Below are 12332 nucleotides of genomic sequence, written 5' to 3'. Positions count from 1 at the left end.
TTTATGATTCAAACAATGTTAGTTATTGAAATGACTTTACCACAGTATAACTTTTGCCTATAAGTGCAGTTTTTGCCTTGTAATTTTAGCTCCCATTCATTAAGAAACATTATCAAGTCAGTAGCAAAAGATAATGTCCAAAGCCATTAAGTGTTCAATGACAGTGATTGAGAACAGTTCTTCTTGTTCAGAACATTTTTAATCCCAGCCCTGAGCTCAAAATCACAGTAAAACTACCACTGCTGAGTCATCAATCTGCTGTGTGTTAGGATAAGTCAGGGTATTCAGCTTCTGGTCCTGACCCCAAATTTCCAAAACTGATGCAGGTTAAGTTTATGATAGAAAAAGAAGTTCATTATTAACACCACCGGTTCTGTAACACCAGGTAGGTCCACGTATTTTCCACAATGAATAATCACAGGCTTTAAACATCTTACATTTTCACAAGCTTTGTAAATCGGTCCAACTAAAGCTTTTCCCGCTCCGCACATATTTCTTACCATGATTAGTTGTGAACGCATCTTAGCAGATTACACTTCAGTTTTTCTGTGCTAGTGTTTTCTCAACCTCTTTGAAATACTTCCACACAGACCATTCATGGAGACTAATTCTTTGATCACTTCAAACTCAGCATGGTCTCCTCAAATAAACAACTGAAGAGTATCAGTAAAATCTATCTACTCACCAAAAGCCAAAGGAAACCACTCCAATTATTCGCTTTGTTTTTTAATTGATTATTGATGCGGCTCCCAAATGTCATTAAATTGTTGAGCAACTGGTCTTACCCAAAGGATAACAGTCTTAAACAAGTTGCTTTTCTGTGGACACATTTCTTCAGCAATTACAATTAAACAAGATATCATTAACTCAAAGAAAACATTTATTTGTTTTGCTAACAAATGAGCCATTTGGAAACTTACACATTTTCATCTTTTATTCTTACTCATTTTGATTTTTTATTTTTGTGAAGAATTACACTATGGTGAGATACTCTGTTCTAAGTTTTCTAAATTCTTGACCGTTGCTCTCCTGTGAGTTGGGAATATTGTGACACATGCTGCATGTGGTGATGTTGGTATCTTGTATTCTTTTAGCACAGCTGCAGTGCCATTGCATGATGAGCACAATGCTTTGCCATCTAAATGTGACAACAGAATAATCCACATGCTACTGTACCTTAAAAGTGCAATAGTCAGGACTTCCCTGGCAGTCCAGTGGTTAAGACTTCAGCTTCCAACGCAGGCGGTGCGGGTTCGATCCCTGGTCGGGGAGGTAAGAACCCACATGCCTCATGGCCAAAAAAAACAAAACATAAAATGGAAGCAATGTTGTAACAAATTCAATAAAGACTTTAAAAAATGGTCCACATCAAAAAAAAAATCTTAAAATAATAAAGTGCAGTAGTAAAGTCTACTTTTGTCGTCTTTTCTTGTTTTGACATATACTGGTAATAAAAGAAACGAAAGGAAATATTATGATATAGCAACACTCATGGCACTCAAAACGCTATCACGTTACACTGTGTCACTGTGACGTGTGTGCAGGGTAGCAGTGTGAGACTGCAAGGGCCATCCTGACCACTCACTCCTGCTGTAGTAACTTGAAAGCAGCCACAGACATGAGGGAAATGAATGAACGTGGCTGTGTTCCAATAAAATTTTATGGACCCTGAAATTTGAATTTTATATCATTTCCACGTATCAAGAAGTAGTATTCTCGGTTTGCTTCTTAACTATAAAATATAAATGCTGTTCTTAACATTGGGAGCTACATCAATAATCAGTTAAAAAGCAAAGAACTTCCCTGGTGGCACAGTGGTTAAGAATCCGCCTGCCCAGGGGACGTGGGTTCGAGCCCTGGTCTGGGAAGATCCCACACGCCACTGAGCAACTAAGCCCGTATGCCACAACTACTGAGCCTGCGCTCTAGAGCCCATGAGCCACAACTACTGAGCCCGCGTGCCACAACTACTAAAGCCCATGGGCCTAGAGCCCGTGCTCTGCAACAAGAGAAGCCACCGCAGTGAGAAGCCCACGCACCGCAACGAAGAGTAGCCCCAGCTCGCCACAACTAGAGAAAGCCCACGCACAGCAACAAAGACCCAACACAGCCAAAAATAAGTAAATAAAAATAAAGTTATTTTTTAAAAAAAGCAAAGCAGTGCTTTTGAGTGGTTTCCTTTGGTTCTCGATCAGTAGGTAGATTTTACTGAGACTTTTCAGTTGTTTATTTGAGGAGACCATGCTGAGTTTGAAGTGATCAAAGAATTAGTCTCCATGAATGGTCTGTGTAGAAGAAGTACAGGTAAATTACACTTCAGTTTTTCTGCCCTAGTGTTTTCTCATTCTCCGAGAGGACGTAATCTGCGAAGATGTGGGCCATACAAAAACAGGGGCCCACAGGCCATCATTCATCAGCCCCTACTTTAGACCATGGTGAGGATGTTGGGCCCCACTTCTATTCAGAAGTGCTACCTACTGTGTGTACAGGAATGATTTCCCTAAAAGCCAGTGCAAGCCCTGGAAACCTATGAGCCAAGCAGGTGAACTAAGATGATGCATCTTTTTGCAGGATGGTACCCGGGTCGTAGGGAAATGCGGTGGTTACTGTGGAAAATGTGCTCCATCCTCTGGCACTGGCCTGGAGGTTCGAGTTTTATAGTCACGGTAAGTGTCTGTCTGTCCCTGACTCTGTCTCATTCTTTCTGTAGCCTAATGATTAGCAGATGTGGGCGGGTCGTTGGCCCCTAGGCAGGTGAAGCTGACTCAGTGCTATTTGACCTTTGTCTCTCCTGCTCATCTATCCTCATGTGCCTGAGGCCGTCTGTGCTCCATTCTTGGACATGCAGTCCCTAGACGTCCTGTACCAGATTCCTCTGTAGTGCTTATTAAAAGTGCTGCTTACTGGGCTCCATCTCTAGAAGTCCTGCTTCATTAAGTCTCTGGTGGATCCAAGAACCTGTATTTTTAACGCAGGGAATTCTGATGCAGGTAACTCACAGATCACCCTTTGGGAAATACTGCCAAGGCGTGTTCCAAGTGTAACATAAATGACGTTCATGAAGCCCTGACTGTGTGTCAGGCACCGTGCTGAGCGCCGGGCAGGCATTATTTCAGTGAATCCTCACCACAAAGCCACAGTCTGGGGCTGTTATCCTCATTTTACAGATGGAAGCTGAGATCCACAGCAGTTAAGTAGCTGGCTTAAGGTCAGATGGATTCCCTTGGCAATAACCCAGGAGTGTCCTACCCCAGAGCCTCTCAGTTAATGTACTCTTCCGCACACTTGTAACTCACAGTGGGATCCAAGGACCGGCGTGATCCGCATCGCGTGGGGACTTACTAGGAGTGCAAAATCTCAGGCCTCCTTCTAGACCTACAGAGTCAGCATCTGCACTCTAACAGATCCGCAGGAGAGTCGTGCCTGTTAAAGTTTGACAATTCCTGGTATAACTATAGTATGCCAGCAGGTTGTCCCTCTGCTGGGCAGAGGACTGAACTGATCACTCTTTTTCTCATCCCAGTGCCTTTTACGTACAAGGGCTCAGCCAACTCAGGCGACCCTCCTACAACTTCCCTCAAGCTTCCAGCAGCCCATTACCCCGTTAGGCTCTTCAGGATCCTGGCAAAGGAATACCTAGTTGACACTTGCGTATCAGTGTCAGTGTTTAATTAAAAATCCATATTCAACCTTATGATCTCACATTAGGATTATTTCCACTTCAGGAGGCCACGGGGGAAAAAAAAAAGAGAGAAAGAAAAAGAAACTTACTGTCTTAAGTAACTGAGATGTCCAAGCGGCAGTCTGACTTCAGGCATGGCTGGATCTAGACGCTCAGAGTCATCAGGACTCTTTCTTTCTCCATCCATCAACAATGCTTGCTTCTTAAGTGGCTTCATTCTCAGGCAGATCATCTCCTCCACACCATGGTCCCTGGCAGTTCTAGGCTTACATCATCTTTACAGCTCACGGCTCCAAGTAAATGCTCATCTCTGGCATCTGTTCTGCACAAGAACTCTGGCTCTGATTTGTCACGTGGCCATTTCCAAACCAATCACAATGTCCAGGAGACTAGGATCATATACCCACCTAGAGTTGGGTGACTGACTGACAGCTTCATCTGGAAGAGGGATGGTTGCCAAAGAACCAGAAGGAGTTTATCAGAAAAGAGGGGAGAGAGACAGGCAGAGTCAGCAGGTATCCATTAGAGATTCCCATTCAATATGTATTTTATATATTTTATATCCAATAAAGTAAATTTTATATGTATTTTATGTACAGTAACATTTGAGTGAGCACAGATACATAACATTTACGTGCATGTATAAAAAAGGCTAGAAGGAAATACAGCAGTATTTGAAGAACGTTATCTCAGGTTGGGGGAATCACAGGCTAATGGTTTTTATTTTATTCTCTATACACCCCTGGAATTTCCATGTTTCTTGTAGCAAGTGTTATTTTTTAAATCCAGAGAAAATAGTAAGTGTTATTTTCAAGTTCTCTATGTACAAATTTATGGTTTACCTTCTCTTGACTTACGTCATTTGAGACAGAAGATTTACATTTCCTGGTTGGTTCATTTGTTTTCAGGTGCTCTGAAGAGGAAGCCGTTATGGGATGGATGAAGGATAGTGATGAAATACCTCCACCTTAAAATTTGGGTGTATGTGTGTGAGCGTGTTTGTGTGTGAGGACTTGTATGCCTGTGTGTGTGTGTACATATGCATATATATATACGTATATACACACATATATACGCATGTACGTATGTGTGTGTATATAAATGTGGAATATCCTTATGATGTAAAGTTTAATATTTATGTTTGAAATTATTTATTGTGATGTAATATTTTTGTACGTAAAATGATTCTTTTATGACTGCCTTTCACGTTATTTTGTCCCCTGCAGTCAGACCGCTGCATTTTACGTACTCTACATTATATGTAGTACTTTGACAAAAGTGATCCTTCCTTATCACGGTACACTATTGTTTACTTTCTATCTGTAAATGTTTTATTGTTACTTTTTTAAAACCGTAATTTTTTTTAAAAAAACAACCTAGCCGCCATCAAGGTGCTACAAGAATCGTATGAGGACATTTTTGGCCTTTCTAGGAACGTATCATTAGCCAATCAGTAATTCAGTGATGTCACAGTTTGTACCAGCTATTAATTATGTTAAATATCTATTCAGTTTCACGTCATCTCTGGGAAGAAAGTGGCTGCCTTGGTGCTAATGTTGTATGTATTTAAGTGATCATCAGACTCAGAAATGTAAACGCTTTTAATAAAAGGGAGAAGCTAAAGGACAACTTCCAGTGGACAGAATCACTTGGAAAAAATAAGACCAACTGTTTACCCCTGTTTTTGGACATGCCTTTTTGGGAAGAGAGTTGGACTTTGTTCTAGTTGTTGTTATTCTTATCAATACTTTACTTCAGTTCATGGTGCCTTGGTCTCTCTGTGGTTAAATGGAGGGTCCCCCAAGCAGCTTCATTACAGAGTGACATTAAGCAAATGAGAGCCGCTCAGCGTTTTGCCAAGATTCTGAAATGGTGTCTGTGTTAACAATTGCGACAGAGGATGCACGGGGTGGGGGTGACCTTCGACACCTCAGCACACCTGGAGAAACTCAGAACCGGATTCTTAGTCATCAGGATTGACTTTTGTATGAAAATATTAGCTGGTGACTTGACGCCTTTGAGCCCTGAGCCTGAAACCCTGCCAGTGTCCATGGCTGCTGCAGTAATTGGTGGCATTTATGAGAAGAAATGAACTGTGGAGTACAAGATGCCTGAGTCTTTCTCATTGCCCATTAATCTTTGGATTCCATTCATCTTTGGAAGTCCTGTGTTTTTCTCCTTTCCAAAATGGAAGTGCCAAAGCCGTGGTCTTTCTGCCCTTCCAGCCTGATTGAAGAAAGGTCACGGCCCATGTCAGACACTCGATTTGAGGAGCCCTCCCATTTCCAAAAACCAAAGAGATTAGGGGAAACCTGGCAGCATTCCCCAAAGCCAAACAAACTCCAGAGTGCTCCAGGAAGTTATATCAATATATGAATAAGTGTTATCCTCCATTATTAATACAGTGTGAAAATATACTATGAATAAATACCATGACCACATCCAAACATTTGTGTTTCACATGGTTTCTGGACTCTTGATTCAAATTGGAATGAACATATCTCTAGTTTTTAAGATTTCCGGACTGAGAAGAAATGCAGACTTTCTTAATCCCATTGATTGTGTTTGTCATTCTGGAGACAGATAAAGAATGGGGACTGTCCCCAAGGTTTTTCTTTTCATCACTTAAATCAGTTGAAGTGGTTATTCTGAAACTTAGAGACAGAAACCTCTTGTTTGTGTGATGGGGAACAAGTGAGCAAACAGAAGAGGAGATTTAAGTGGGGTTTGGGGGCTTAATTGTTAATATTATGTAACAGTAGTTTCTATTCTAGAGACTGACGGTGTCCTGGGAATTGAGAGCTTTCCAAAGAAATCTAATGAACAGCTAATAGTAAGTGAATATCCACCATATGCCGGGGCCCTTTACTAAATTGTTTTAGCTCATTCTTAGAACCACCAAGTGGAGCAGGTAATAGACTTGCCATCATTTTTTGTATAAGGAGACAGAGCCTTCAAGATACACATGGGCCCAAGGTCACATACAGTGAATAAGTGACAGTCTCAGAAAGAACTTTGGCTCTGATTGGGTTACATGACTACTTCTGGACCAATCACATTGTCAAGACGGCTGGGATTATGTGCCCACCTAGAGGCACGTGATCACCAACAACTTCAGTTGAAAGACCAGCTGTCCCAGCAGAGAAGGGTTGTGTTACCAGAAAAGGGTAGATGGTATGGAGACAGGCAAAAGCAACACATATCCACAGGAGATTCCATGTGTGTGTATGTGGTTGCATGCACATGCATGTGTGCAAGTATAAAATCTCCAAATCCCATAGCTCACACCATAGTTCCATAGTTCCTTGTCACCCCTCAGCTCCATCTGAGACTTGGGTTCTAGTCCTTTCTCTGACATCTAGTAACTGTAGCATCCTGAACCGTAGTAGGATAAAGATGTGTAAAATGAGGCTATTGAAATGCCTCCTGTCTACCGTGCGGGATTGTGTTTTCTATAGCTGCACTCAAAATACGCATCCGCACGTTTAAGCCGACAGCGTGAAAGCCATGGGTTCTGTATCAGTTAGGAATTGCGTTCAGCTGATAATTACAGAGACCTGACTGCAATGGCTTACACGTTAAAAAGTGTATTTCACTATTATATTCAAGAAGCCTGGAGATAGGCGATCCAGGGCTGGTATGGCAGCTCCACAAACTCCTCAGGGACATCGTTTCTTTATCTCCTTCTCTCCTCAGTCCTCCCTATTTCCATATGGCTGCTAGAGCTCCAGCTATCACACCCAAATTCTAGGCAACAAAAATAAAGGAGTGGGGGCTTCCCTGGTGGCGCAGTGGTTGAGAGTCCACCTGCTGATGCAGGGGACACGGGTTCGTGCCCCGGTCCGGGAAGATCCCACATGCCGCGGGGCGGCTGGGCCCGTGAGCCATGGCCACTGGGCCTGCGCGTCTGGAGCCTGTGCTCTGCGGCGGGAGAGGCCGCAGCGGTGAGGGGCCCGCGTACCACAAAAAAAATAAATAAATAAAAAATAAATAAATAAAGGAGTGGGGGAAAGGGTAAAAAGTAGCCTCGTCCCAGCTTTCTACTCTGTGAAAGAGGTTTTCCAGAAACCTCACCCAACAAATTCCACTTGTATCTGCTCAGCCAGAATTGAGTCCTGTCTTACACCTAGGCCGCAGAAGCAGTGGAGAATTAGGGTTATTTCTCAGAATATATTGCCAAACTAAATAAAATGAGGGATCTGTTCCCGGAAGACGAAATAGACTTACGAGAAGCAATTAGAAGTCTCCGCAACAGGTTCAACTACACTGACAAGAGGGAATGGTTTGGAAGCAATTATCATAAAGTAAGCAAGAGATAATAGGATCTGGGCTGGAGATGTGACCATTGTAATGGTAGAAAATTATAGAGTGATAGAGGTGGTAAACTTAACAGGAGCTGACAGTGGGTAGATTCGGGGTGGCCTGTGGGAGAGAAGGCACTGATCAGAATTCAGAGATGAGGTTTCGTTTGCCTGAAAATACAACCAGGGTGGTAGAAAGATGAATGTTTGGATGGGTGAATGCACAGATATAATCTGTTAGATTCTGTTCATTCTTTATAGCACCGTACAGATTAAATATTGTCTTTGTGTTCTATTCACTGTTTATCCAAATACTATTTGTTGCACATCTACTAATTTCCAGGCATTGTTCTAGGCACTAGGGATGCAGCAGTGTACCGTTGATCCTTGAACAACACAAACTTGAACTGCACAGGTTCGCTTAGGCGTGGATAGTTTTCAGTAGTAAATGCTACAGCACTACCTGGCCTGGCATTAGTTGTATCTACAGCTATGGAAGAACTGTGGATACAGAGAACACAGTAAGTAATAGGTGGATTAGCCCCCGTGTTGTTCAAGTGTCAGCTGTATTAGGGTACAGGCTAAGAGTCTGTGTCAGTCCACTGGGGCTGCCATAACAAAACACCGCAGTGTGGGTATTGTAAACAACAGAAATGTATTCTCTCAGAGTTCTGGAGGCCAGAAGTCCAATATCAAGGCGCCACCAGGGTTGATATCTAGTGAGGCCTCTCTTCCTGGCTTGTAGACAGCTATCTTCTCACTGTGTCCTTTCCTTGGTGTGAGCATTGAGAGAGAGAGAGAGAGAGAGAGAGAGAGAGAGAGAGGTGTGTCTTCCTCTTCTTTTAAGGATACCAGTCCCTGTTGGATAGGGACCCTCCTTTATGACCTCATTTAACCCTTATAATCCATATCTCCAAGTTCAGTCATATTTGGGGTCAGGGCTTCAACATATGAATTTTGGGAAAACACAATTCAGTTCATCACAGAGCTGTAAGAAAGAGACCCCAGAATAAGACTGACATTTATTTTTCTCTCGTTCGCCATGTAGAAGTCAGCAGGCAGCTGGGCCTGCTACGTGACTCTGTTCTGTATGTCTTCAGAGGACTTGGGCTCCTTCTGTTTTGTGGCCTGGCCTTTCTTGAGGTGGTGTCCTTATGTGGTTCATCCTCACTATGTCTGTGTCCAGTCTGCAGGAAGGGGCCAATCATTTTCAGGCAATACCTGAAAATTAAAAAATGACTTAAAAAAAATTTTTTAATACTGGAGTATAGTTGATTTACAATATTGTGTTAGTTTCAGGTTTACAGCAAAAGTGATTTAGTTATACATATACATTTATCTCTTCTTTTCCAGATTCTTTTCCCATATAGGTTATTACAGAGTATTGAGTAGAGTTCCCTGTGCTATATAGTAGGTCACTCTTGATTATCTATTTTAAATACAGTAGTGTGTATATGTTAATCCCAAACTCCTAATTTATCCTCCCCAGTCCCACCTTTATCCTTTGGTTACCAGAAGTTTGTTTTCTCAGTCTGTTTCTGTTTTGTAAATAAGTTCATTTGTGTCATTTTTTTTTAGATTCCACATATAAGTGTTATCATATGATATTTGTCTTTCTCTGTCTGACTTCACTTAGTATGATCATCTCTATATTCACAGTTTATTAGCAATTGCTTAGGTGCAGAGCCTGATTTAGAAGCAAGAGGAAATGTGCTCTAGTTGGCAACCATGTGCCCCGCTAATGCTGAGTGGAGGTGGGGCTTCCATGACTAAAAAGAAGGAGGGAAGGATGGCCCCTGGGCAGATTAGCTGCTCTGCCACAAGCAGTGAACAAGACCCACAAGAATCTCTGCCCTTCAGAGCTTACATTTTAGTGGTGACAGATGAGAGAGAAAATAAACAAATGAGCAAGTAAGGCACTCTGCAGTTCTTTTCCAGTAATAGATCTGAGCGTATTTTCCATGATAGCCACCCATATACCATCGTGGCACGTCATGCTTCTCCCTGAATCCCAAGAACTTTCATACCCCAAAGCTTTCACACGTGTCTGTTTTTTTTTTTTTTTTTTTTGCAGTACGTGGGCCTCTCAGTGTTGCGGCCTCTCCCGTTGCGGAGCACAGGCTCCGGACGCGCAGGCTCAGCGGCCATGGCTCACGGGCCCAGCCGCTCCGTGGCACGTGGGATCCTCCCAGACCGGGGCACAAACCCGTGTCCCCTGCATCGGCAGGCGGACTCTCAACCACTGCGCCACCAGGGAAGCCCCGTGTCTGTTTTTGCCTTAGCGTGTCAATGTTTCTTTCTCTTCTGATTCATACAAAAGTAATAAAGAGTAAGCAAAACCTAGTATGGTAAGGAAGTACCAGAGGGAGAAATAAAGAAGGGAGAAGAAGGAGGGATGCCCGGCGCCCCAGGGTGAGCATGTTGCTGTTTTAAACAGGGTGGTCAGGAATTTCTTCTTTATGAACTTACATAGCTCCTAACAAAGCCCTGGATCACCATAAAAGCCTGGCACCAACCGCAGTGGGTGTGGAAACTCTCTCTGCCACCGACAGATGGCCTGAGAGGTCCTGCTCTGTTATTTTGGTATCAAGTCTAGGCATTGCACTATTAAACCTGCAGTTTATTTCTGCTGGTATTTTAGAGGTGATTTTTCAGGGTGTGTATAAAACCTTTAGAGGCCCTAGGCCCTAAAAAGTTTATGCTACTCCCCTTAAATATGTACCTCAGACCATGAATTTAGGGTTTTTTTTCCCCATGAAGTCTGTTTTTTTAAGTAATACCAAATACCAATTTTTCCCCTGAAACCTGAAGACCATCTTTGGTGTAGCCCTAGACACATGTTTTTTCTGTTCAGTAGGTGATACAGCCAATTTTATAGCATTATTAATTGCAGTGATTTCTGATAAGGACAGAAGGAGCAAATATTTAAAGTGCTAATAAAAAGGGCATTCAGTTACAAGGGAAAGAAGATAAAATTCCTATATAACTTATACTATGTCACTTTATTAGGATTTAGAATCAAATGCCTTGCAGGCTGTTGATAGGAGAGTTACAGTTAGATCAAATGGTGTCTGTAGGTAGAAAAGACAATTAATATTCAGTTTATTACATTTACAAGTTCAAAAACCTAGCTCTTCCTTAAGCTTTGGAGTTCGGCTTACAAATCCTATTATTTTACTATTTATTTTACTATTTATTTTATCAGCCTACTTTTTAGCAATTACTTTTTAAAAACTTTTGAACAATATTTTCTCCATTCGTCACTTACTCAACAAAAAGCCTTTAAATATTTTATATGCTATTTATATATGTAATGAAGTTTTCCTGTCTTAAGCCCTTTAATTATCTGACAGAGGTAAATATTTCTGAGTACTTAGATAATTTATATAAATATAAAAATATAAATATTACGTAAATCAGTGACCTTAAAGTTCTTTTAAATACTCCTAAGTGGCAAGTTGATTTAGAATGGTTTTAACTTAAAATTACAAATGAAAATCAAGTACCCAATGACATGTTTGTTTGGTTTTTTTTTGCGGTACGCGGGCCTCTCACTGTTGTGGCCTCTCACATTGCGGAGCACAGGCTCCGGCGCGCAGGCTCAGCGGCCATGGTTCACAGGCCCAGCCGCTCCGCGGCATGTGGGATCCTCCTGGACCGGGACACGAACCCGTGTCCCCTGAATCGGCAGGCGGACCCCCAACCACTGCACCACCAGGGAAGCCCTGGCAGGTGGATTCTTAACCACTGTGCCACCAGGGAAGCCCTCAATGACATGTTTTAAATTGGCCTTATAAGCTACTACTCTAATATTTCAGATGTTTAAAATTATGACAATTACATAAGCTATCAAATTTTCACATGTACCTAAAATCAAAAATCTTAATAGTGGTTCTGATTCCCTTAGACATTTTTGTATTCTAAAATACTCACGCTCTTAGCGTGAGTAAAAGTTGTGAGCTCATCCAACTGTTGTAAAAAACCAGAGGTTCTCCTCGAGCATAAGAGTTGGAACAGCAGAGACTGGGATGGTTTTTCTCACTCCATCTAGGGAAGACTTGTGTATTTTTTTTTTTTAAGCTGTAGGTGCTCTTTAATGAGGATTAAATAGGAACAGGTGGGGATTCGATAGAAAAGCATGTCAGCAAGGCCCTGGGATGCTCCCCAAGGCCGCCGGGCAGGTCCTGTACCAGCCCAGCACCTGTCTTCTGGGGCTCCTGGGGCACTCGCTGCTTTGGGCTCAGGCCTGGGTCCCCAGAAAGCTGCAGTCCTCTGCTGGGCAGAGAGCTGCTCTGCGGCCCTTTATTTCCTGTTGCTGCCATAACAAATTACCTCAAACCAGCCTTAAA

General features: G+C 42.4%; 1 protein-coding gene across 7 annotated transcripts in view; it reads left to right on the top strand.

Moving 5' to 3' along the window:
* The window catches only part of ADAMTS9 (ADAM metallopeptidase with thrombospondin type 1 motif 9), a 224177-nt gene that overhangs the window by 164258 nt on the left and 47587 nt on the right, over positions 1-12332 (top strand). For 4 of the 7 annotated variants that reach the window (XR_010947101.1, XR_010947102.1, XR_010947103.1 and 1 more), the window contains 3 exons: positions 2572-2666; positions 4591-6290; positions 6457-6515. Coding sequence is in view for 1 of the 7 variants with exons in the window: in XM_067755092.1 (XP_067611193.1) it covers positions 2572-2661 (90 nt within the window). In the remaining 6 variants the exon portion in view is untranslated. The remainder of the gene's footprint in view (positions 1-2571; positions 2667-4590; positions 6291-6456; positions 6516-12332) is intronic. The other 3 variants (XR_010947099.1, XR_010947100.1, XM_067755092.1) reach the window with 2 other exon arrangements.

Source organism: Pseudorca crassidens, chromosome 10, assembly GCF_039906515.1.
Source record: "Pseudorca crassidens isolate mPseCra1 chromosome 10, mPseCra1.hap1, whole genome shotgun sequence".
NCBI classification, from domain to species: Eukaryota; Metazoa; Chordata; class Mammalia; order Artiodactyla; family Delphinidae; genus Pseudorca; species Pseudorca crassidens.
Note: the sequence above shows the minus strand (reverse complement) of the source record. Positions and strands in the feature narration are given on the sequence as shown.